The following is a 24,815-nucleotide window of genomic DNA, read 5'->3' as shown; positions in this document are numbered from 1 at the left end:
GTCGTCTTAATTACTGTCTTTGTTAAATTGCATATAGTTGATTTACAATGTTGTGTTAATTTTTGCTGTACAGCAAAGTGATTCAGTTATACATGTATATACTTTTTTTTAATATTCTGGATTACTATCTTTAATACATTGTTTTAACATTAAGACAGTCGGGAAATTCAAGGAACTCTCTTTAGCTAATAATTTACCTAAATATTGATATGTAGCTAAGGCTTAGCAATTAAAATGTTCATTTTGAGGACAGCACTCTAGTTTTACATCTTATCGACTGGTCAGAATTTTTTTTTACTGTTTTATTGTTAAATAAATTTGTGGCAGTGATATCCATGGAAGTTAGACGTTCTCAGGTCACTTCTGTTCAATGAAAGCAAAGGTGGTAGGCACAGTGAGCTTCATCAGCATGTGTTGTGTAATCAGACAAGCATTTTACCTGTAGTTAATCAGAGAGAGGACTTGTACTTAGTGCAGTGCTCTTCTTTTGCACCTAGTCTCTTATCACGAGTCATGAATACCGGATCACAATTTGTGATGGAAGGAGTGAAGAACCTGGTATTGAAACAGCAAGTAAGTACGGCTGTTAGAAAATACACTGGTAACTTTTGAATATAAATGTTAACAGGTTGGTTGCTTAGCTAGAGCAGCTTCTAGATGTATTCAAGCACAAAATTGGGAATAAAATGAAATCAAGGGGTCCTTTACTGGTATGTTCAAGAATATGAGAGTATTTTACATATATAATTCAGAACTCTATAATTTTATGCTTTTTTAAAAAATTTGCTCTTCTTACATTAATGACATTTTGATTTCCTTTCATCAGGTTTGTGAAAATAAGTTAATTGAAAAACATGAACTTAATCTTAAAATAATGAACTGTTACATAAATGCATATCATTTAAGTTTTAACATATATTAGGAGAATATTAATAGTCTAAAAGCCTGTGTAAATTACAAGTATTTTAAATAGAATTTGTGTTTGGGAATAATGCAACTATAGCTTGATTTCACATTTCATTTTGGAATAATAGTTTTAAACATAAGATTTTTAATGGTGTTTGTATTTCTGTTGTTTTTCTGTTTTTCTAATATATAGATATTTCTGCTTCAGAGGGATCATTAATTGCTTTGGCTTCTTTTCAAACTGAACTTGTTTTTAACTTTTTGTTACGGAATTTTCAAATACACATTAGTATGTCAAGCTCTCCTGAACCCTTCACCAAGCTTCAATACTCAACATGGTGCCATTCTTGTTTCATCTTTCCCACTTACATTTTTTTATTTGTTTTTAGGGATATTTTAAGGCAAATCTGAGACATAGTATTTTACACATAGATACTTCAGTTTGTAGTGAGAAGGATTTTAAAGGCCAATTAAGAGAAATAGAATATCAGTTATTCAGATCTGAATATTGTTTACTTGTTTTCAGAATAAACTAGATCTTTGTTTCTCTGAACTTCTTCCACACTTTTTATCTTTCTTACTATATTTACCTGTGATATTTTGTATTGATGTTGTTTATATTTTCTTTTTTTCCCACTTTTATTGAGATACAGTTGACATATATTGGTTTTTGTTTTGCTTTTTTAATTTGTTTTTGGCTGTGCTGGGTCTTCATTGCTACATGCGGACTTTCTCTAGTTGCAGTACACGGGCTTCCCACTGAGGCGGCTTCTCTTGTCGAGCGTGGGCTCTGAGGCGTGTGGACTTCAGTAGTTGAGGCACACGGGCTTATGAGTTGCCCCAGAGCATGTGGGAGCTCAGTTCCGAACCAGGGGAGCGAACCCATGTCCCCTGCATTGGCAGGCAGATTCCTAACCACTGGACCACCAGGGAAGCCCCAACATGTATTGTTTTACTTCTTGACAGCAAGAAATTTTTTTTCCCCATCTTTGAATTTTCCATAGCAGTGTGGAAAAGTATTCAATTTTTGTTTGAATAAGTAAATAACATTGTATTGTAAAAACCTGTAGTGTTAATGAAGAACAGTGAAAAATCTTAATTTCTTAAGATTAAATTAAAAGGCTGATTACTTCCTAACTTTCCTTCAGAGACATTCCAGATTGCATTGCTTTCTAAGTACTTGGGAACACTTTTTAGCTTAATTATCCCTCTTCGGAATTATTTTCAGTCCTTCCCCTCTGTGTCTCTTCTGGTAATAGGCCACTACTGAATACTTAATCCACTTTCTAACTGGTTCTCAGTACTTCTGTGGGTCGGTTTATCTTTATTCTCTTGGACTGCTAAAGGTGAAAAGGCATAAAAACAGGTTGGACACATTAGTGCCCAACATACTGTACTTACAGTTGAACCTAGCACTTGTTAAGAAAAAGAAGTTACTCACGACAGTTGTTAAAGTACAGTAAGGCAGACTTTATTCAGGAGGACCATTGTGAAAGGCCAACGTTGGGACCACTGCAGTGGGGTTTTGAAGTCTGGGAGAGAGATTGGGCTTAACTCCAAATACATCAGGGAAAAGTGGGAAATTAGAGCTCAGTAGCAGGGTATAGGTATTGGTGGATGGAAAATTACTAAGAGAAAACATCAGGGCTAAAGGAAGATTCTGGCTAAACCAGCCTAACGGGATTCTTGATGAAGGCAGGCTAATGAAATTGGACATCTCCTGAGAGGTGGTAAAAGGTGAGGAAACTGAAAAGATGTCAAGGATGGGGAGATACCGAGGAGATGTGGGTTCTATCTGTAAACTGACTTAGCAGATTTCTTTCTAAAAGTGGATAATGCAGAGATGGACACAGAAGTCCAAAAGTCAAGGCCCAGTTGAAAAAGAGTTTGAAGAGCCTCAAAAAAGAGTATAGTCTTGTCTAGGAGAGAATCTAGTCATGCCACTCTGCTTATCATCAACTATGGACAGAATGATTTTATATGTGAGACAGAGGAGGGACCACTAGTTTCTAAGATTCTGTCTGACTTTTGTCAGACACACTGGCTATTGTATGAGTTTGTTGTTGTTCAGTTGCCAGGTTGTGTCCTACTCTGCCTCATGGACTGAGCACACCAGGCTTCCCTGCCCCTCACTGTCTCCCGGAGTTTGCCCAAGTTCATGTCCATTGAATAGGTGATGCCATCCAACCATCTCATCCTCTGTCACCCTCTTCTCCTTCTGCCTGCAACCTTTCACAGCATCAGGGTCTTTTCCAGTGAGTCAGCTGTTTCCATCAGGTGGCCGAAGTATTGGAGCTTCAGCTTCACCATCACTTCCAAAGAGTATTCAGGGATGATTTCCTTTAAGATTGACTGGTTTGGTCTCCTTGCTTTCAAAGGGACTCTTAATACCTGTGGTGGATTCATTTTGATATTTTGCAAAACTAATACAATTATGTAAAGTTTAAAAATAAAATTAAATTAGATTAAAAAAAAAAAGTCTTTTCCAGCTCTACGGTTCAAAAGGATCAATTCTTCAGTGCTCTGCCTTCTTTATTGTCCAGCTCTCACATCCGTACATGACTACTAGAAAGACCATAGCCTTGACTATACGGACCTTTGTCAAAAAAGTGATGTCTCCACTTTTTAACACACTGTCTAGGTTTGTCATAGCTTGCCTTCCAAAAAGCAATCATCGTCTAATTTCATGGCTGCAGTCACCATCCCTAGTGATTTTAGAGCCTAAGAAGAGGAAATCTGTCACTACTTCCACCTTTTCCCCTTCTGTTTGCTGTGAAGTTTTGGGGCCAGATGCCATGATCTTAGTTTTTGTAATTTTTTTTTAATTTATTTATTCTTAATTGAAGGATAATTGCTTTGCAGTATGGTGTTGGTTTCTACCAAACATCAGTATGAACCAGCCATAGGTATACTCATGTCCCCTCCCACTTGAACATCTCTCCCACCTCCTGCCCCATTCCACCCCTCTAGGTTGTTACCACGTTGGGTTTGAGTTCCCTGAGTCATACAGCAAATTCCCATTGGCTCTCTTATAATATTGAGTTTTAAACATGCTTTTCCACTCTCCTCCTTCACCCTCATCAAGAGGCTCTTTAGTTCCTCTTCACTTTCTGCCTTTAGAGTGGCACATATCTGAGGTTGTTGATATTTCTCCTGCCAATCTTGATTCCAGCTTGTAACTCATCCAGCCTGCCATTTCTCATGATGTGCTCAGCATACAAGTTAAATAAACAGGATGACAATAAACAGCCTTGTCATACTCCTTTTTCAATCCTGAACCAGTCAGTTGTTCTATACAGAGCTGTAACTATTGCTTCTTGAACTGCACACAGATTTCTCAGGAAACAGGTAAGATGGTCTGCTATTCCCCTTTCAATGGAAACAGTAGCTGACTTTATTTTTGGGGGACTCCAAAATCACTGCAGATGGTGACTGCAGCCATGAAATTAAAAGACGCTTACTCCTTGGAAGGAAAGTTATGACCAACCTAGACAGCATATTAAAAATCAGAGACATTATTTTGCCAACAAAGGTCCGTCTTGTCAAGGTTATGGTTTTTCTAGTAGTCATGTATGGATGTGAGAGTTGGACTATAAAGAAAGCTGAGCGCAGAAGAATTGATGCTTTTGAACTGTGGTGTTGGAGAAGACTCTTGAGAGTCCCTTGGACTGCAAGGAGATCCAACCAGTCCATCCTAAAGGAGATCAGTCCTGAATGTTCATTGGAAGGACTGATGTTGAAGCTGAAACTCCAATACTTTGGCTACCTGATGCGAAGAGCTGACTCATTTGAAAAGACCCTGATGCTGGGAAAGATTGAAGGCAGCAGGAGAAGGGGACGACAGAGGATGAGATGGTTGGATGGCATCACCGCTCAATGGACATGAGTTTGGGTGAGCTCCAGGAGTTGGTGATGGACAGGGAGGCTTGGCGTGCTGCAGTCCATGGGGTCACAAAGAGTCAGACACAACTGAGCAACTGAACTGAAGAGTTTTCTACAGTTTTATGATCCACACAGTCCACAGCTTTAGTGTAGTCAATTTCTGGAATTCTCTTGCTTTCTCTGTCATCCAGTGGATGTTTGCTCTATGATCTCTAGTTCCTCTGATTTTTCTAAACCCAGCTTGAACATCTGGATGTTCTCAGTTCATGTACTGCTGAAGCCTAGCTTGAAGGGATTTGAACGTAACCTTACTAGCATGGGAGGTGAGGGCAATTGTCTAGTGGTTTGAGCATTCTTCAGTGCTGCTCTTCTTGGAAATTGGGATGAGGATTGACCTTTTCCAGTTTTGTGGCCACTGCTGGGTTTTCCAAATTTGCTGACATAATGTGTACAGCACTTTAATGGCATCATCTTTTAGGATTTAAATAGCTCCGCTGGAATTCTGTCACTTCCACTGGCTTTATTGGCAGCAGTGCTTCCTAAGGCCCACTTGACTTCACACGCCAGGATGTTTGGCTCTGAGTGAGAGACTACACCATTGTGGTTATCTGGGTTATTAAGACCTTTTTTTGTATAGTTCTTCTTTCCATCTCTTCTTGATCTCTTCTGCTTCTCTTGGGTCTTTACCATTTCTGTCCTTTATTTGGCCCATCTGTGGATGGAATGTTCCTTTGATACTTCCAGTTTTCTTGAAGAGATCTCTATTCTTCTCCATTCTGTTGTTATCCTCTGTATCTTTTCAGTGTTCACTGAAGAAGGCCTTCTCTTGTTTCTCCTTGCTATTCTCTGAAGCTGCATGTAGTTGGGTGTACCTTTCCCTTTCTCCCTTGCTTTTCACTTCTGTTCTTTCCTCAGCTATTTGTAAAACCTCCTCAGACAACCACTTCGCCTTCTCGTATTTCTTTTTTGGGGGATGATTTTGTTCGCTGCCTCCTGTGCAATATTACGGACCTCTGTCCATAGTTCTTCAGGCGCTCTCTTTACTAGATCTAATCCCTTGAATCTCTTTGTCACTGCCACTGCATATTCATAGGGAATTTGATTTAAGTTGTACCTGACTGGCCTAGTGGTTTTGCCCACTTTCTTTAAGCCTGAATTTTGCTATAAGGAGGTGATGATCTGAGCCACAGTCAGCTCCCAGTCTTGTTTTTGCTGACTGTATAGAGCTTCTCCATCTTTGGCTACAAAGAATGTAATCAGTCTGATTTCGGTATTAACCATTTGGTGATGTCCATATGTAAAGTTGTCTCTTGTGTTGTTGAAAAAGGGTGTTTGCTATGACCAGTGTGTTCTCTCTTGGCAGAATTCTGTTAGCCTTTGCACTGCTTCATTTTGTACTTCAAGGCCAAACTTGCCTGTTACTCCAGGAATCTCTTGACTTCCTACTTGTGCATTCCAATCCCTTATGATGAATAGGACATTTTTTGTGTGCGTGTTCTAGGAGGTCTTCTAGGTCTTCATAGAAATGATTGATTTCAGCCTCTTAGGAATCGGTAGTTGGGGCATAGACTTGGATTACTGTGATTTTGAATGGTTTGCCTTGGAAATGAACTGAGATCATTCTGTCATTTTTAAGGTTGCATCCAAGTACTGCATTTTGGACTCTCTTGTTGATTATGAGGGCTACTCCATTTCTTCTAAGGGCTTCTTGCCCACAGTAGTAAATACAACGGTTATCCTAATTAAATTCCCCCATTTCCATCCATTTTAGTTGACTGATTCCTAAGATGTTGCTGTTTACTCTTATCATCTGCTTGACCATGTCCAATTTACCTTGATGCATGGACCTAACATTCCAGGTTCCTATCCAGTACTTTTCTTTACAGCATCGGATTTTGCTTTCATCACCAGACACATCCACAGTGAGTATTGTTATGATATGACCCAGCCTCTTCCTTCTTTCTGGAGCTATTAGTAGTTGTCCTCTGTTCTTCCTCAGTAGCGCACTGGAAACCTTCTGACCTGGGGGGCCTCTTCCTTCAGTGTCATAGACTTTTGTCTTTTTACATGGTTTATCCGGTTCTCACAAGTAGCATGCAGGAGTGGTTTGTCATTCCCTTCTCCAGTGGATCACATTTTGTCAAAACTGTACACTATGACCCATCTACCTTGGATGGCCCTGCATGGCACGGCTCATAGCTTCACTGAGTTATGCAAGCCCCTTTGCCACAACAAGGCAGTGATTCATGATGGGGAGTCTGTGACTATGTGCAGTTGAAGAGGAGAATTCATATCTTGCTGTTGGAAGGAAATCCCAGTAGTAAAATTGCCTAAACAAAGGAATCCTTTCACAAATAACTGATGGCACGGAGAAATTACAGGCTTCAGTCTTTTCAATACCCATATTTACTCTTTGAACTTATTACCTTAGAGTCACATGATGTACATCCCTGAATGATGCCTGTAAGAAGTATCTAAACTGATTCACTTAAATATTTTCTTGTGCTAACAAAAGATTTGTTTTCTTTGAAGTTTGCAAAATATAAAAACAGATGATCCTCTGTGACCTCAAACCTTCCTGTTCTTAACATTGCATATAACATACTGCTTTGATATAGGCAGTTTTTCATTTACAGAAGTAAAATTTGAAATGATTGGTGGTTACCTGTTTCTACATCACATTTCTGTCACCACTGCTAGGAGAGAGCCAGGCCAGTGTTGTTCTTTTTTAATAGATGTTCAAAAGACTTTTTAGTTTCAGAATTCAAGGAAATATTCACTCATTTGGGGGACATTGGTTATTGATTGGGGGATAGCGGTTCATTGTAAATGTAAAATAAAAATAAAAGTATTATAAAACAGTAAATTCAGTATGTTTTAACAAAATACAAGATACTCAAGGGTATATAACTAGGTTTTAAATGTTAGTTTTTCTAGGTGAGAGTATTCATCTCTGACTTATTTCAGTATGATAAATTACTAGAATTGAATTATGGAATCAAAAGGGTGAACATTTCTAATTGTCCTTGGTAAATATTACCAAATTGCTGTTCAGAAAAGATGTACCAATATGCAGTGATTTACAGTGCTTGTTTCTCTACATCCCTCCCAGACCTCAACCTGTGTGTATGTGTTGGTGTGTAATCTCTGTAAATTCAGTACTTTTAAAAAGTCTCTTGCTCTAGAAATATTTAAACACATAGCCATTTTTAAAGTTACACTGTCCTAATGTTTTAAAATTTAAAGGAACTGCTACAGGTTTTAAGAGATCTGGGGCAGGTTGGGAACTGAGAAAAGAGACATCAAAGAAGAAGACTTGTAGAGATGAATTCTTTGTTTCACGCTTGTAAAATTCTAATTTATGCCTCACATCTCTAAATACTGGTTTGGATTTTTTTTTTTATCTGAATAAACATTTTAAGTTATAAAAAATATAGATAGAAATAATAGGATGTTTTGTCATGTCCAGTTTTCTAGGTCGCTTATAAGAGCTTTTTGTACCTTTTTGTTTCTTGGGCAGCATAAGTTTTATGCATCACAAGTATCAGCTATCACCTAAAACCACTGGAATGATCTTTGCAGGTTTGGAATATATTTATTTGAGGACAGTTGTTCAGTTCAGTCGCTCAGTTGTGTCCGACTCTTTGCAACCCCCTGGATTGCAGCACGCCAGGCTTCCCTGTCCATCACCAACTCACGGAGTTTACCCAAACTCATGTCCATTGAGTTGGTGATGCCATCCAACCATCTCATCCTCCATCTTCCCCTTCTCCTGCCATCAATCTTTCCCAGCATCAGGGTCTTTTCAAATGAGTCAGCTCTTCGCATCAGGTAGCCAAAGTATTGGAATTTCACCTTCAACATCAGTCCTTCCAATGAACATTCAGGACTGATCTCCTTTAGAATGGACTGGTTGGATCTCCTTGCAGTCCAAGGGACTCTCAAGAGTCTTCTCCAACACCACAGTTCAAAAGCATCAATTCTTCAGGACTCCGCTTTCTTTATAATCCGACTCTCACATCCATACATGACCACTGGAAAAACCATAGCCTTGACTAGACAATTGTACAAGAATATAATGGTGAATAGTATAGTGTTGTTGTTGTTCAGTCGCTCAGACATGTCTTACTCTTTGTGACCCCATGGACTGCAGCACTCCAGGCTTCCCTATCCATCACCACCTCCCAAAACTTGCTCAAACTCATGTCCACTGAGTCAGTATACCATCCAGCCATATCATTCTCTGTCATCCTATTCTTCTGCCTTCAGTCTTTCCCAGCATCAGGGTCTTTTCCAATTAGCTGGCTGTTTGCATCAGGTGGCCCAAGTATTGCAGCTTCAGCACCCATCCTTCCAATGCATATTCATGGCTGATTTCCTTTAGGATTGACTGGTTTGATCTCCTTGCAGTCCAAGGGACTCTCAGGAGTCTTCCCCCAACACCACAGTTCACCACAGAAGCATCAGTTCTTTGGTGCTCAGCCATCTATATGGTCCAACTCTCACATCCATACATGACTAATGGAAAAACCATAGCTTTGACTATATGTATGTTTGTCAGCAAAGGGTTGTCTGTGCTTTTTAATACACTGTCTAGGTTTGTCATAGCTTTCCTTCCAAGGAACCAAGCATCTTTTAATTTCATGGCTGCAGTCTCTGTCCACAGTAATATTGGTGCCCGAGAAAAGAAAACCTGTCACTGTTTCCACTTTTCCCCTTCTGTTTGCCATGAAGTGACGGGACAAGATGCCATGATCTTAAGTTTTTGAATGTTGAGTTTCAAGCCAGCTTTTTCACTTTCCACTTTCACCTTCATCAAGAGACTCTTTAGTTCCTCTTCATTTTCTGCCTTTAGAGTGGTATCATCTGCATATCTGAGGTTGTTGATGTTTCTCCTGGCAGTCTTGAATCCAGCTTGTGGTTCATCCAGCTCAGCATTTCACATGATGTACTCTGTGTAAGTTAAACAAGCAGGGTGACAGTGTACAGCCTCGTTGAACTCCTTTCCCAATTCTGAATAAATCCATTGTTCCATATCTGGTTCTCACTATTGCTCTTGACCTGCAGACAGGTTTTTCAGAAGACAGATTATTGCCAAAATGATTTTATACTGGGGGCTTGTTTTAAAACAGCCTAGGAACTGGGGAGTGGGTGAGAATACAAATAAAACAAGAGTTTGTCATAAGTTAATAATTGTTGAAACTGAATGATGGAAGATTGGATGTGTTTTATTCAGTCCATGTAATCTTGTTTCTTTATTTTATTGCCATTAATGTCTGTGGCTTGGAAAAAATATACTACTTTATATATTTTATTCTTTGCTATGCTATACTAAGTCACTTCAGTCGTGTCCAACTCTGTGTGACTCCATAGACGGCAGCCCACCAGGCTTCCCCATCCCTGGGATTCTCCAGGCAAGAACACTGGAGTGGGTTGCCATTGCCTTCTCCAATGCATGAAAGTGAAAAGTGAAAGTGAAGTCGCTCAGTCGTGTCCGACTCTTAGCGACCCCATGGACTGCAGCCTACCAGGCTCCTCCATCCATGGGATTTTCCAGGCAAGAGTACTGGAGTGGGGTGCCATTTTATTCTTTATTCATCTGTAAGAACCCCACTCCAGTACCCTTGCCTGGAAAATCCCATGGACAGAAGAACCTGGTAGGCTGCAGTCCATGGGGCCGCTAAGAGTTGGACACGACTGAGCAACTTCCCTTTCACTTTTCACTTTCATGCATTGGAGAAGGAAATGGCAACCCACTCCAGTGTTCTTGCCTGGAGAATCCCAGGGACAGGGGAGCCTGGTGGGCTGCTGTATATGGGGTCGCACAGAGTTGGACATGACTGAAGCGACTTAGCAGCACCAGCAGCAGCAGCAGCAGCAGCATCTGTAAGATGGGGATGTTGGATTTACTGTGTAGATCCCTTCTGACTTAGAATTTTAAACTTTTCCAGTGACTGAAATCACAAAATATGACTATGATCATAAAAGCATTTAGGATTTTTAGAAATTAATTTTTCACTGTATTTTCTTCTCTAATGTTCATATATTTGAAATTTGAACATAGTAATCCTTAATTTAGGATATTCAGGTGTGCTTTCTACTAATAAAATTTTAGTTAGTAACCTAGATAATTAGTCCTGAATATTCATTGGACTAAAGGAAATCAGTCCTGAATATTCAGTGGAATGACTGATGCTGAAGCTGAAACTCCAATACTTTGGCCACCTGATGCAAAGAACTGACTCACTGGAAAAGACCCTGATGCTGGGAAAGATTGAAGGTGGGGAAGAGAAAAGGACGACAGAGGATAAGATTGGATGGCATCACTGACTCGATGGACATGAGTTTGAGCAAGCTCCAGGAGTTAGTGATGGACAGCGAGGCCTGGTGTGCTTGAGTCCATGGGGTCACAAAGAGTCAGACACAACTGAACTGAACCTAGATAATAACATTTTTCATTCTATTTCTGAAGCAGTTTCCAAAAACAATGAAAAACACTCTTGTTGTTCAGTCGCTCAGTCATGTCCGACTCTTTGCGACCCCATAGAGTGCAGCACTCCAGGCTTCCTTGTCCATCACAAACTCCCAGAGTTTACCCAAACTCATGTCCATGGAGTCGGTGATGCCATCCAACCATCTCATCCCCTGTCTCTCCCTTCTCTTCCTGTCCTCAATCTTTCCCAGCATCAGGGTCTTTTCCTATGAGTTGGCTTTTTGCATCAGGTGCCCAGAGAATTGCAGCTTCAGCATCAGTCCTTCCAGTGAATATTCAGGTTTGATTTCCTTCTGGATTGACTGATTTAAAAACATGCTTGGGAATTTTTTAAATAATGGGCTTTCATATGAGTAAATCTCATTTATATGCCTTTTATTGAGGTACACAATTGTTTTGTGTCTTTAAGATGAGTGAACAGACCATCTGCTGAGTGAAGAAAATTATATGGTTTTGTTATGCTGTTTTCTGTCTGTTAGCTGCCACAGTTCAGTTATTTCAATTAGAATTTTAAGGATGGGGAACCTGATGGGCTACAGTCCATGGGATTGCCAAAGAGTTGAACATGAGTCAATGACTAAACAACAGTAATTATCTTGTATATAAATTATTATCAATATAAGATTGATTCTTTAAATCACTAACTCAAGGCTTCATTTAGGCTAGGTAGAGCAGTAGTTGGTGACAGAGATCTCAGAAGTTGTTTCCTGAAGTGCTCTTTCTTAAGCCTTTAAGGACACTGTGTATTTCTTTTATCATTCTCTACACTGGAAGTTTTCCTTAATATGTGACAATCTGTGAATATTGTATAACGTGGAAGTGGTTGATGACTCTTTCAGTGTTACCTGGTTGTAAAGACCAAACAAAAACATAAAGAATAGTCTCTGGGCTCTTAAACTTTTGAACTGTTCTGCTAGAGAGAAATTTTTCTAGTGTTTTTTAATGACCTGTTCACTGGTAGGCTTATTTTCAGATACACCAGAGCTATTAAATACAAAGTAAAATTTAATTTTTACTTTTATGCTAAGTGAAGTATTCAATTTTCCAGTTATTTTTGCAAATACAGTAAAAGTAATATGAGTCTTATGGCTTTACCAATTATATAAAATCTTTAGTGAATTTTTCTCCATTGCATATACCTAATAGCATAGTAAGTTCAGAGTTAAATGTAAATTAGAGAAATAGATATAATTTTAGTAAAATGCTATAATTTATAATGTTGCCTTGCTCCAGAATTCTTTTATTATTTCTTCCTGTTTTGTCACAGAGTACTTCATCTTTTGTTGGTGTTACTAAGAATAAATATGTAACTAGTTTTCTTAAAGCATTTTTAAGATTTAAATCTGTACCCAGTTATTCTTTAGAGAAGGGTATGATTTAGACTCACATTCTTAAGTGAACAAACTCAAGTTTATTTGAAACAAAACTTAAAAGGTACAATTTTGAGCTACCTTTTTTCAGATTTTAAATAGAATTCAGGAAGTACATTCAGTGAGCTTGAACATTTGGTTCTTGTGTTTATATTAAGGAGTTCCTGGCCAACAAAAATATCTAGAGTATAATGAAATAACTTTAATTTTATTTGCCTAAGATTATCTTAAAAGATTTCTACTTGCAAATCTAGAAAAAGAAAAAAGAAATGCATATTTTCTGTCTGGGCAAAGCACCGTTTTCCTTAGTGATAGTCCATTTTAGTAATAGTAAAATGTTTTATGACCTAAAGAAAGTAAAACTTGTGAAATAGTAATGTGTTATCTACTATTATGTGAATAATGAGATTTAAGGTTGCCTCTGTTGTATGAAATCTCCAAGATACAAGATGATTCTTTCCAGAATATTCTCTACAGTTCACAAAGGAAATATCAGTTCAAAGTGGGCAGAAAACCATTCCAGTAGAAGTGAACTTTGAATAGACATAATAGTCACTTAGAAAATTTTTTGTACCCGATGTGTTATATTCAAAATAATGGTTCAAATGGTTAGATTGAAATAGAACAGTACAATTTCTTATCCCAATGCATGTAAGCATGTCAAGAGGCAATCTTCTGTCAGCACCAGTATTATACATTTCATGTTCAAAGTGGAATTTGTTCTGTAAGAAGACAGTGCAGTATGTCACTGAAAATTTGAAGTCTACCTGAGACAAAATTAAAAGTTGTGTATGCATCCATTTCCCCATTTTTATGAAAGTACACAAGTATCTTTGTGTTCTTTCATATCTTTTGTGCTCTTTGTGTATCTTTATACATACAATCAAAGATTATACATTAGATACACAAGTATACATAGATACACAAGTATCTAATGTATAATCAAAGATTATACATTAGAAATGAAAAGCTGTTAGGTCATGTAATCTCATATATTAATATTTTTGTGAACTATGTACTGTGTTTTTAAAGAAACTTAAATATACCGAAAGGAAATGAAAAACGGAGGCAGGGTTCTTAAAAACTTCCTAGTATTAAAAAAGCAGATATCCAGCAAAGTAAAAAGCCCAAATATATATTTGTACTAAACCTAGATACACCTACACATTTTTTAAGATTACATTTGGAACCTTGAGTAGTGCCAAAGATATTTACATGTATGACACCATTCATAGAATACTTAATCTTAGAATGTGTTTGATTGAAAGGTAGACATACTGAACTATAGAATGATTAGGTTGTCTTGTTACTAAAGAAGAATTTTGGTGTGCCATTTCTTCTGATATTTAACAAAATACTCAATGATTTCTTCCACAGAATCTACCTGTTACTCGTATTTTAGACAATCTGATGGAGATGAAGTCAAACCCTGTGAGTAGCATATAACGTTGTACTTGTAAATTCTTGAGCGTACCAAACTACCTGTACCAAAGGTGATAAGCTCAGTGTGTTGTGGGCTTCATCTCAGCAGAGTGCGTGAGGGAAAGGAAAGAGTCCACATCCTCAAACAGCAGTTTTTAGCCATTACTGCATCCACTCTGGCCGGCTCTCATGCAAAGTAAATGTAGATCATATCCTATATATATCCTAAGGAGCAAGTTTCTATAAGTAAAAGAGAACTAGTGAGCATCAGTTGGTATAATATGAAAAGTACCAGACCAGTTTAATTTTATGAAATTAAATTAGGATAGGATTGCATAGTAAAAAATTTAAGAGCATGTGTTCAGATGGCACTAAATTCTTTTGGCCTAAAAAGTAAATTGAAATTGTTTGATGAAGAGATAAATGAGTAAATATTGTTAGCATTTACTTAAAAAATGGGTTTTTGAGCTGTTTATAATTCAAGAAAGGAATGTAAAAATCATCACAATCTGTTTCATAAAGCAGCCCACCATGTTACTGTGGCAACTGGAAAGAGAGTGGTTGTCTGGAATAGATCAGAACCCTGGTTTGGGTTGATCTGGGTCACTGTAGACTTGGCATCAAGACTTAGCATACCAGGCTGAGAAGCAGAGTAAGAACAGAATCTGCAGATTAATATGTCATTATTTCATATTTGTTATAACATGATTATAACAACATTAAAGAAAATAACAAAAACAAATTTTAAAATCTGTCCATGTGAAAACAAAGATACAGTGTTACAGAAAAAAAGTCCAGTAAAGGGCAGTTGCAGTTATGAAAGGAAAGAGAAAATTGTCTATAATGATAAGCTAAAAAGGAGTGGATTTTTCTAGAATCAATACAGAGAACATAGTAGACAATGTAATAACAATAGACTTTGTTATTACTGTACCCTAGAGTATATGAATAAATGAAGAGTACAGAATATATGAAGGAATGCTTCTTGAAAAGCCTTAGCGAAGTATGCATTTATGATTAATGCATTTGTGATTGTCTTTAGAGAATACTACTTTATAATAGGCAGTAGGTTTCTGGAAGATGTTATCCCAAACGATTATAAAGATTAAAAATATAAATAAATGCAAAAATTTAGATGCCAAATCCATATTTCTGCCATATGGATGGCTATTATGGGTCTTATTCACATGTGTCTCCAACTTCTATAAATTCATTTATCAGTTCTAGTGACTTTGACTTTATAACTGAAGGCACATTACCACAGGCAGATATTTTTTAATTAATTAGAAAAAGTAAAATTTTTCTACTTTAAAAGCGTTTTTTCACCCATCTGTTAGGTGGGACAGATGCCTGCACTCTCTCTTATCCCCGTCTTGTTCCCATATTGAAAAATGATTTGGAGGCATTGAAGACATTAACAATGTGTACAAAGTTAGACCTGACTAATAATCTTGAATATATTGTATCTCAAAGGCTTTAAAAATGCTGTAACCTAATTCTAGGTGCATTGTTATCACTCAATTTACTAAGTGATCTGTGATTTGTCTTGATTGAATAAAATAAAAGGGGTTAGGCAAGATACTAGATAGGTTTCATCTACCCTTGTACACCTGGGTAGTAGTGGTTTCCTGGAACAAAGTGTTGAAGGATTATGGCATTGCATTTGGTTTTGGGCTTCCCTGGTGGCTCAGATGGTAAAGCATCTGCCTACAATGCGGGAAACCCCGGGTATGATGCCTGGGTTGGGAAGATCCCCTGGAGAAGGAAATGGCAACCCACTCAAGTACTCTTGCCTGGAAAATTCTGTGGACAGAGGAGCCTGGTAGGCTACAGTCCATGGGGTCACAAAGAGTCGGACACAACTGAGCGACTTCACTTTTGGTTCAGGGAGAGTTCTGCGATTGTTAGCACTGGCCAGCACTGAGTGCAGGACTAGATAATGATAATGCAGAGTTGGTCACTGATCACCTTTGGGTAGGGTCATCCAGAAAAGAATCAAAAAACATCACAGAATAGAGTAAGTTCCTTTGGGTGTTTGTGCTTTGGAGGGAGAAGGAGATAGAGATTAGGAAGTAATGACATTATATGCAGTAAAGCAGTACTTTCTAAATCTTTAATATCAAGAAGCTTGTCGATTATGTAGTATGGAGGCCAGCAACCCCTTATCCACAAGTTCTGAAATCCAAAAAGATTTTGTATAATTCATTTGGCAAAACCTAACCTTAACTCATATTGAGGTTCTTTATAGTTTATCATACTTTATGTTAATATTCATTTGTTTAGCTGCAGAAATATTACCATGTTAGATGATGGGGTGCTGCCCACTGGGAATACTACATTATATAGAGTTGCTATGTATGATATTATCTATCTACAGTTTTTTAAATTCAAAGTTGCAAAATATATCTAACTCCAGAGGTTTCAATTATAAAAGATTTGAACCTGTATTAGGTATTCTGCACAATCAATAAAATCATGGACATATAATAATGTAATAAAATTCTAAAAGCAAAAATACTTAAGTGCATTAGCTTATAATAGGCTTATAGGTATATTTATTTTTCTCAATTATTAAGTATAGTTCCCTGTGCTATACAATAGTTTCTTATTGGTTAATTTATATATAGTAGTGTGTATATGTTAATCCTAAACTACTAATTTATCTGCGCCCCCTCCCCCCACCCCGGTTATAACCATAGTTTGTTTTCTACATAAAAACAGGTATACACTTGAGAAGCAGCATGCATAGTGGTTAAGTGCCGGGGCATTGAAACTAGACTGCCCAGGTTCAGATCTGGAGTTTCCACACTTGTCATAAGACTTAGGAAAGTTAGATAACCTCTCTGTATCCCAGTTTTCCCATCTGAAAAACATGGATAACAACAAGTACCTCAGAGATGACACGGGATTATGTAATTTCATCTGAGACACTTAGAATGATGTTTAATGCACAGTAAGTGTTGATGATGGCTGTTTATTCTACCAGCTTAATATTCATTAGTAGATTCATCAAGTAATCTTAAAATACTCTAAGCAAAACTTGAACTTTCTAAAGAGAAATTCCATAGTTGTGGTAAAGTTCTTTATTTTCTTAAATAGGAAACTGATGATTATAGGTATTTTGATCCCAAAATGCTACGGGGCAATGACAGGTAAGCAGCTCTTGCATAATTTGTTGTATGTTTCCTCATTCCCACCAGATATGGAAATAACGTTTACTGATTTTTTTGTTATAAATCAGTAATTGCTTATTATTAAAAATTCAAACTGTATAGAAAACTGGTAAGTAAATAACATGTAGAATCTCTTTACCCAGAGGTAATCACTAATAATTATACTTAACACTTTGATGCTTTTCCTTCCAAGTATATATACAGAAAAAAAGTACATTAGATGCTTGTTGTTTTTAATGAAATGATGAGGGTATTACAATCTTATGTGTAGAAAAGGAGAATTTGGATATTTTGGACCAAATGAAAAAGAGGAAGGCTTTATGTTGGATACCAGTTGGTTTTTTATTGAACTCATCCATACAATCTGTGCCCCTGGGGACCATTGCTGTGAATCCTTCTTTTTGGCAGTGAAACATTCTGCAAATAATTTCTGTATTTTTTGACAAACATGGTGTGGTAAGATACTATCTTTATTATTGGTATATTTTTAGAAATTTAATTCTGGTGGTATGATAGTAGTGTATAAAATACAGAAAAAAGGATAAAATTATAGAACAAACCTTCTTGGAGGAATGGTCTTTAGCAGCAAAACTTGGGTGAAGCTTCTTTATTGCCTATACCTCATGTCTGGGATCTTTCAAACTTTGATTTATCCCAAGCTTTCAAATCTTTGTAGATAGTCAGATCGGATAATCTGGTCACTAAAAAATTGATTATTAGATTACTTTGGAAACATAAAGGTTATTCTCTTTTCTGAACTTACCAGAAATAATACCAGAGTTGCAAAAGAAGCTGCTGCTAGCAGCTGCAGCTGGTAAGAAAGAATTTGACAAAAGAATAAATTATAGAAGGAAGAGGATGAGGAGCGACACTAAGGGGCTATGGGGCTTCTTTGGTGGGTGATTAAAATGTTCTAAAATTAGACAGTGGTAATGGTTGTACAACTCTCAATACACTAAAAGACCAACCACTAATTGTACACTTTTAAATGGTGGGTTTACAACACGTTTGATGTCCTCAAGCTTACAATTTTTTCGTTCCTTATATTTCTATCAGTAGATATATTTTGCTTCTTAGAAACTTCTGAGAAATTCTTTCAATTTTCCCTATATCTAGTTTATTCATGATAATAAGAAGGAATATTAGGAGTGTTGATAAGACAGAGAAGCACGGAGTTTCATTTTTAATAGGCTCAGCTTTCTCCTGAGCTGTCTCATCACAAGTAGATCTCGGTTTTTAACAACTGGTAGTGCAGTGCTCTTTGAAGTCTCGCCTCTCCTCATGTCTGCTCTTAAAGGAACTTCAGGCACTCTAGAAGGAAGTTAAACACTGTGAGGCATTAGGCAGCTCCTGGCCCCTTTTATGGAATTTTCACCCAGGTCACAGAAATGGGGAAAATATGGAACTGTGGAATCAGTCACCGAATCATTGAGCCGTTATAATAGCTCTTTCCCCTTGGTTGAGATTTTCAAAAATGGCTTGTGAGGAAAACCTAAGTTATCTTTGTTCGTATAGCCTATTTTAGCACTCAAAACAAATATATATTTGACTCACAAAAGCTTTGCAAATTGTCTTTATTAAAAAGAGCTCTTAGACACCAAGTATTTTTGAAGTAAATATGTAATTAATATATAAAGAGGTTACAGAAAAATACAGATCCCTTCTTTCATCCCCCTTTTCCTTCCTAAATTGTTATCCTTGCCATACATGTGTTTGTATAGTTTTTCCACAAATGTAGATACCCACAAACTATAATCTGTCCAGTATGGTAAAACTTGCACATAATTTACCACTAAAGTGGGCTTCCTTGGTAGCTCAAAGAGTCTGCCTGCAGTGCAGGAGACCCCAGTTCAATTCCTGGGTCTGAAAGATCTTCTGGAGAAGGGACAGGCTACCCACTCCAGCATAGTCCTTGGGGTCGCAAAGAGTCGGACATAACTGAGCGACTTTCACTCATCACTAAAGCATATATTTTATCAATTTACCTTACACCCAGATCTCCACTCGTTGTGGGAACTAATGCTCCATCTTTCCTATTCCCTCTCAGTCTTGTGGAATTTTAAAGTCAACAGGTTGCCTCATTCCCTTTTAGACACTGAGACATGTACCTCATTTAGCTTGTTCTCTGAATCCCACTTAAGAAGAATTATAAATACACAGATAATAGGGCATGTGTGTGTATATATATATATTTTCCATGCCCTTTTATCCTTAAGAAAAGCTTTGGGTGAAATTTTCAGTATGGGTTTTTTATTGTTTGTTCTTACAGCTCAGTTCCAAGAAACAAAAATCCATTCCAAGAGGTAAGTTCATATAAAAATTCTCTGTCCCTAAAATGGAAGGATGAAAAGGTGACCCAGCAGTCTTGAAGGATATCTTTGTCCTATGGCTTTATGATGATTACTGTTTGGCAGTCTTGATCAATCTGATCCTGTGTACTGAAGATTCATTATAAATAACAATAAAGTCAAAGATGACTTTTAGAAAAAGCCCTATGGATTTATTTGGTATTGTTTAATTGAAAGATGAGGTTTATTTTCCTCATAATTGTTTCTGAAAAATCTCCACTTTAATACCCAGTAGACATTAGAAATTTATAGACTTTAAAAAATAAATTTCTCTATCATTGAAGGAGCATCAGGCACTTAGGAAGGTTAAAAAAAAAAAAATACTAACTAGCAAAATTTGTTCGGAGAAGGCAATGGCAACCCAGTCCAGTGTTCTTGCCTGGAGAATCCCAGGGACGGGTGGGCTGCCGTCTATGGGGTCGCACAGAGTCGGACACGACTGAAGCGACTTAGCAGCAGCAGCAAAAGTTGTGGAATAGGCTCCACACTAAAAGCCATGTTGCTTGAGAGCTAAAATACTGTTCCGTTTCTTTTAACTTACCTATTTTCTTCTACTTGCATTTTTAGGCAATTGTTTTTGTGGTGGGAGGAGGCAACTACATTGAATATCAAAATCTGGTTGACTACATAAAGGTACATTTGATGTTCATATTCTTTTATTATTTGAGGTTTCACAGTTGTTCCATGTCTTTAACATATTAGCAGTCTCTGATGGCTTTCCTGAGTCTTAAATAATCCCTTTTCTAGAGGTAGTTTAAAAATCTGGCAGATAAGAAAACAATGAATATATGAGCATTTTTCCATGTCACATTCATTTTTGGCCTAAAATTTTACTTGATCTGGAAAATAACATATCTTCTTGATGTAATGTACTATGCAGCTATCTTAATTTGACTTTAAATGTTTAAAGTCTCCCTGGGTGAAATGATGTACTGAACTCCATTTACCTAAATTAAGCACTTTTCTCTCATCTTATTGACCTAAGTCAGCAACATACTTCAAACAAACTTGGAATGTCTGCTTTTTCAGCAAATAGGCACTTCAGAGGTAGCACTTTAGAAGTGGTGTGCTATTCAGAGCTAACAGCAGCAGTGACAGACAACTAAGCAAAAGAATATGAAGGGAAAGGTGTAACTTGGAGAGCAAAAACGCCATTTAAAATGCAGAGGCGACAGAACTAGTGATTGTTAGTGACATTTTATAACCTTCATTTATTCACTTAATGATTATTCCTTGTGGTCCCATATTATGTAAAACATCAATAAATACTGAAATTTTCGTACAGCAGGAGAAAAAAATACATAGGTGGATGTCACAGAGCTTCAGAATCATCAGGCACCTCCAGGGGTCCTACCTCAGTCACACAGAACATGCTTCAGAATGTGGACCACCACTCAGATCTGTGTACAATACCTTGGTTTCAGGGAAGCATCCGTCTTACACAGAGATGTCTTTTATACCCTTCTCTGTTCATATAGCCAGAATTGGGCTCCATGACCAGGCTCAAAGGCAAAAAGCAAGGGAACGTAACAGAAACCAGGTGTAAAACCCATGAATCTGTAAAAGTTCTGTGAACAGTGCTGACAAGCTAGTGGTGCCGGTTGTCCCCTGGTCTGTCTGTCTGTGACCCTGGGGCAGACTATATTAATCTGTTTCATGTAGATTTGGCCATGGGTCAGCAACATGATTGGTTCCAGGTATGTACCTAAGGGTAAACACAGGGTTGCAACAGACCAGCTGAAATTAATCCTGTACTTAAATCCCATCCTTGGGTAACTTTTCTTAATTACACTTATCAGCATTCCTTCTGCTTTTTTTTTTTTTTTTACACATTACAGACCAGAAAAACAGGGATAAAAACAAAAAAATAATAATCATTTGTGTAGTGTAGTGACTGAAATGCAGGTGTAACTTTAAAGAAACTTTGCAGTTTACCAAATAGTCCAGTGTAAACTTGTTTTTAATCATGCGTAAACCTCGTAACTTACCCCTCACTACCACAGAAATTTTAATTTTTGTGAAATGTATTAATAAATTGAATAAATGTAACAATTGTTAACTAAGTTTAGTTCTTTTCCCCAATCAGTCACTTCCACCAGAACTTCAGGGTTATCAGTGGTAGATATGTAAGCCCACCAAGTTATCCTTTACTTGGTTTCAGTTTACAAAATGTTTTGTTTTACCTTGTTAATGCCTTTCACTCACCAAAACATGGTGTACAGATAGTAGGGCACATGACACTTGACCCATCAGCCATGTAACAGGTGTTTTATGTCTCTATATCAGGTATATTCTTAACAGATGATCACTTGGGTTCATATTTACACAGTGGTCTTTGGCTCTTGTGTTGAACAGATTCTTCTGTACACATCTGAGCAGCAACAATATCCTAATTTTGCCTCCCAGAAGGGGTCCTCCAGAATATATAAAACCTGTAAAATGAGAATATGTAAAACAAAAGGAAGTATTAGAATTATTCTGGGTAACATCATCGAGATATAGCACATAAGTCTAGATTAAATCTTTCATAAACCTACCAGAATCCATTTTGGGCCTTCAGCTTCAAATAAAGGAGGCTGTTTCTGCAGGTGTTGTGGGCATCTGTAAATATAGCTAAGAGTATCATTCTCTTGCTCCCAACCTTTTGCAGGGTACCATGATAATGTTAGCTTTTTTTATTATTAATACTTACCTATTGGCTCCATTTCTGAGGATCAAAACTTCTCCATCTTTCCATGTGTCCGTAATTCTTACCCAGAATTTGGCCCCTGGTTTAGGAGACCATCAGCTTCAGCACGACTCCGATCCACAGTGGCAGCGGTATGACTGCTGCACTTCCCGCTCTTCATTCCCAGTCACAGGGAGTAGGTGGCTGAGTGAGAGTTTATAAGACTGTTATCCACTGGTTAGTACAGATGCAGAAACCATTAATTCCAGTTTACACGCAGGTGAAAAGAAGAAACTGTCCAAACAGATTCAGAGGAATTGTCTTGTCTTCATTTCATTTTTGGGTTGTTCACTGCAATTATATAGAAATCTGATTAGTTTTTGTATATTGATCTTATGTCCTGCAACCCTATTAAACTCATTTATTATTTCTGATAGTTTTTTAATGGATTTTTAAGATTTTCTATAAACAATATCATGTTATCTGTGAATAAGCATCTTCCTTATCCTTTCGGGATGTGTTTTCTTTTTTCTTGCCTACCCACCCTGGCTAGAGCCTCCAATAACAACAGAAGAGTCCAGAGCAGACTTTTTTATCTTCTTCCTGATTTTAGGGGGCAAAGCATCCTGCCTTTCACTGTTAAATTTAAGGTTTCCAATGGGTTTTTAATAGAGCCATTAATGTTTAGTAGCTACTAAGCCATATAGTCTAATTATCATGAGAATTTTTGTTTTTTTAATCCCATTTGGTCTTACTGTTTCCTTTGTTCTGCATAATGTTCATTTTTCTATCATTTCAGCCCCATTTAGGGGAAACTGAGCACTCTAGTAGGTCTGTGACCGCCTGCCTGCCTCATGCCTATGTAATACAGCCTCGTAGTATGAAACAAAACTTATGCCTATGGCTCTGAAAGACTTGTAATTGAGAATTACCTAATATGGCACTTGATTTATACCCATTCACAAAATGAGCAAGTACCATTTTTGTTGGGAAGGCAAAGAAAATACTATAAGAATTCTAGCTGATTTATTTGGTAATAATGTTAGTCTGACTTATAATGTAACTGCTATTTGGTATAACATTGATGTATTCGATAAAATTAATTGGATTGATTTTAACAATATGTTTGATAATATTGATATCAGTGACCAGTTGTTCTTTTGTTGGAAGGTGATTGGCTAGGGAATAAGCTAGATTTAGTTAGTAATTAATTGTTGCATTGAATCAAGGTATTGGTACATTCAAAAAGTTCAGTTTTTAATGGAAAGAAGAAATATCAAATTTGTACATAGTTTTAATAAGTTTTACACTGAAATATTACTAAACTGCAGTGTTAATTATAACTATACCTCACTAGATGACACACAAGATTAGAGTTTTGTGTTTATCTTTGTTTTTATATTCTGTAAATGCTATAAAGGATGAAAAATGGTGACAAATAATTACAATTAAGAAAGCTTGATCAAGGATGGAGAGAGAATATACTTACATAAGCACAAGATTAATCTCAGCTAGTTAATGATACCCTGGTGCTGATGTTTGGCCAACCCTGAATGAAATGTTTTAACTAGTGTTTAAAATAGGCATGTGCTAGGGTCCAAGATAGACCAGGGGGCAACTTCTACTAGTTTGTGAGTGTTCTTTAATGGAAAACATAGATTGATGATTTCACTTGGTTGCTATCATGTTTTCTTGTTTCTGCTGTTAAACCTGGTCATACAGCCTGACTAGCTGTGTGACCAGAGAGGAATATAAGATCCCTCCTTGGGCAGGACTGGCGCTCCCCTGAGACCAGGGTATCCTGGTGGTTCACAATTGAAAATGAAATGTGTCTAATGTTTCCTTATGTACTCCTGCCCTCATGTGAGCATAGCCTCAAGAATCCCAGTTATATGGCCCTATTTAATGGCTACACATACCATCTCATTTTGAAGAAAAGGTGAGATGTGACTTTTGCTTTGCTTGTTCTCTCAGCGATGTTTACTCAGTTCAATATATCCCAAAGAAATGTCCTTCTCTTGTATTGAAAAGCCGTAATTCTTTTGGTTCCTTGATTAACCACATTTGGTTTGTACATTACAAAATAAAACTTACAAATTTGCCTTCAAGTTCACAATACATATAAGAATTTCAGCATTAAGAACTTACCAAAATTCTCTAGTCAAAGAGTTTTGACTGCATGTTACTGGGTGCCAACATTCTGTCAAGATTAAGGATGAAATTCATAGTTACAGAATGGAATAGGGTATCAGATCAGAACAGCTCAGCTCAGCTCAGTTCAGTCGTGTCCAACTCTTTGCGACCCCATGAATCGCAGCACGCCAGGCCTCCCTGTCCATCACCAACTCCCAGAGTTCACTCAGACTCACGTCCATCGAGTCAGTGATGCCATCCAGCCATCTCATCCTCTGTCATCCCCTTCTCCTCCTGCCCCCAACCCCTCCCAGCATCAGAGTCTTTTCCAATGAGTCAACTCTTCACATGAGGTGGCCACAGTACTGGAGTTTCAGCTTTAGCATCATTCCTTCCAAAGAAATCCCAGGGCTGATCCTG

General features: G+C 37.5%; 1 protein-coding gene across 2 annotated transcripts in view; it reads left to right on the top strand.

Annotated features, from left to right (window-relative positions):
• The window catches only part of SCFD1 (sec1 family domain containing 1), a 114,769-nt gene that overhangs the window by 81,857 nt on the left and 8,097 nt on the right, over nt 1-24,815 (top strand). For both annotated transcript variants that reach the window (XM_010847020.1, XM_010847021.1), the window contains 5 exons: nt 498-573; nt 14,029-14,082; nt 17,173-17,225; nt 19,516-19,549; nt 20,162-20,227. In XM_010847020.1, the coding sequence (XP_010845322.1) occupies nt 498-573; nt 14,029-14,082; nt 17,173-17,225; nt 19,516-19,549; nt 20,162-20,227 (283 nt within the window). The remainder of the gene's footprint in view (nt 1-497; nt 574-14,028; nt 14,083-17,172; nt 17,226-19,515; nt 19,550-20,161; nt 20,228-24,815) is intronic.

The sequence above is a fragment of the Bison bison genome, unplaced genomic scaffold (genome assembly GCF_000754665.1).
Source record: "Bison bison bison isolate TAMUID 2011002044 unplaced genomic scaffold, Bison_UMD1.0 scf7180017864242, whole genome shotgun sequence".
NCBI classification, from domain to species: domain Eukaryota; kingdom Metazoa; phylum Chordata; class Mammalia; order Artiodactyla; family Bovidae; genus Bison; species Bison bison.
This window is presented reverse-complemented; position numbering and strand designations above follow the sequence as displayed.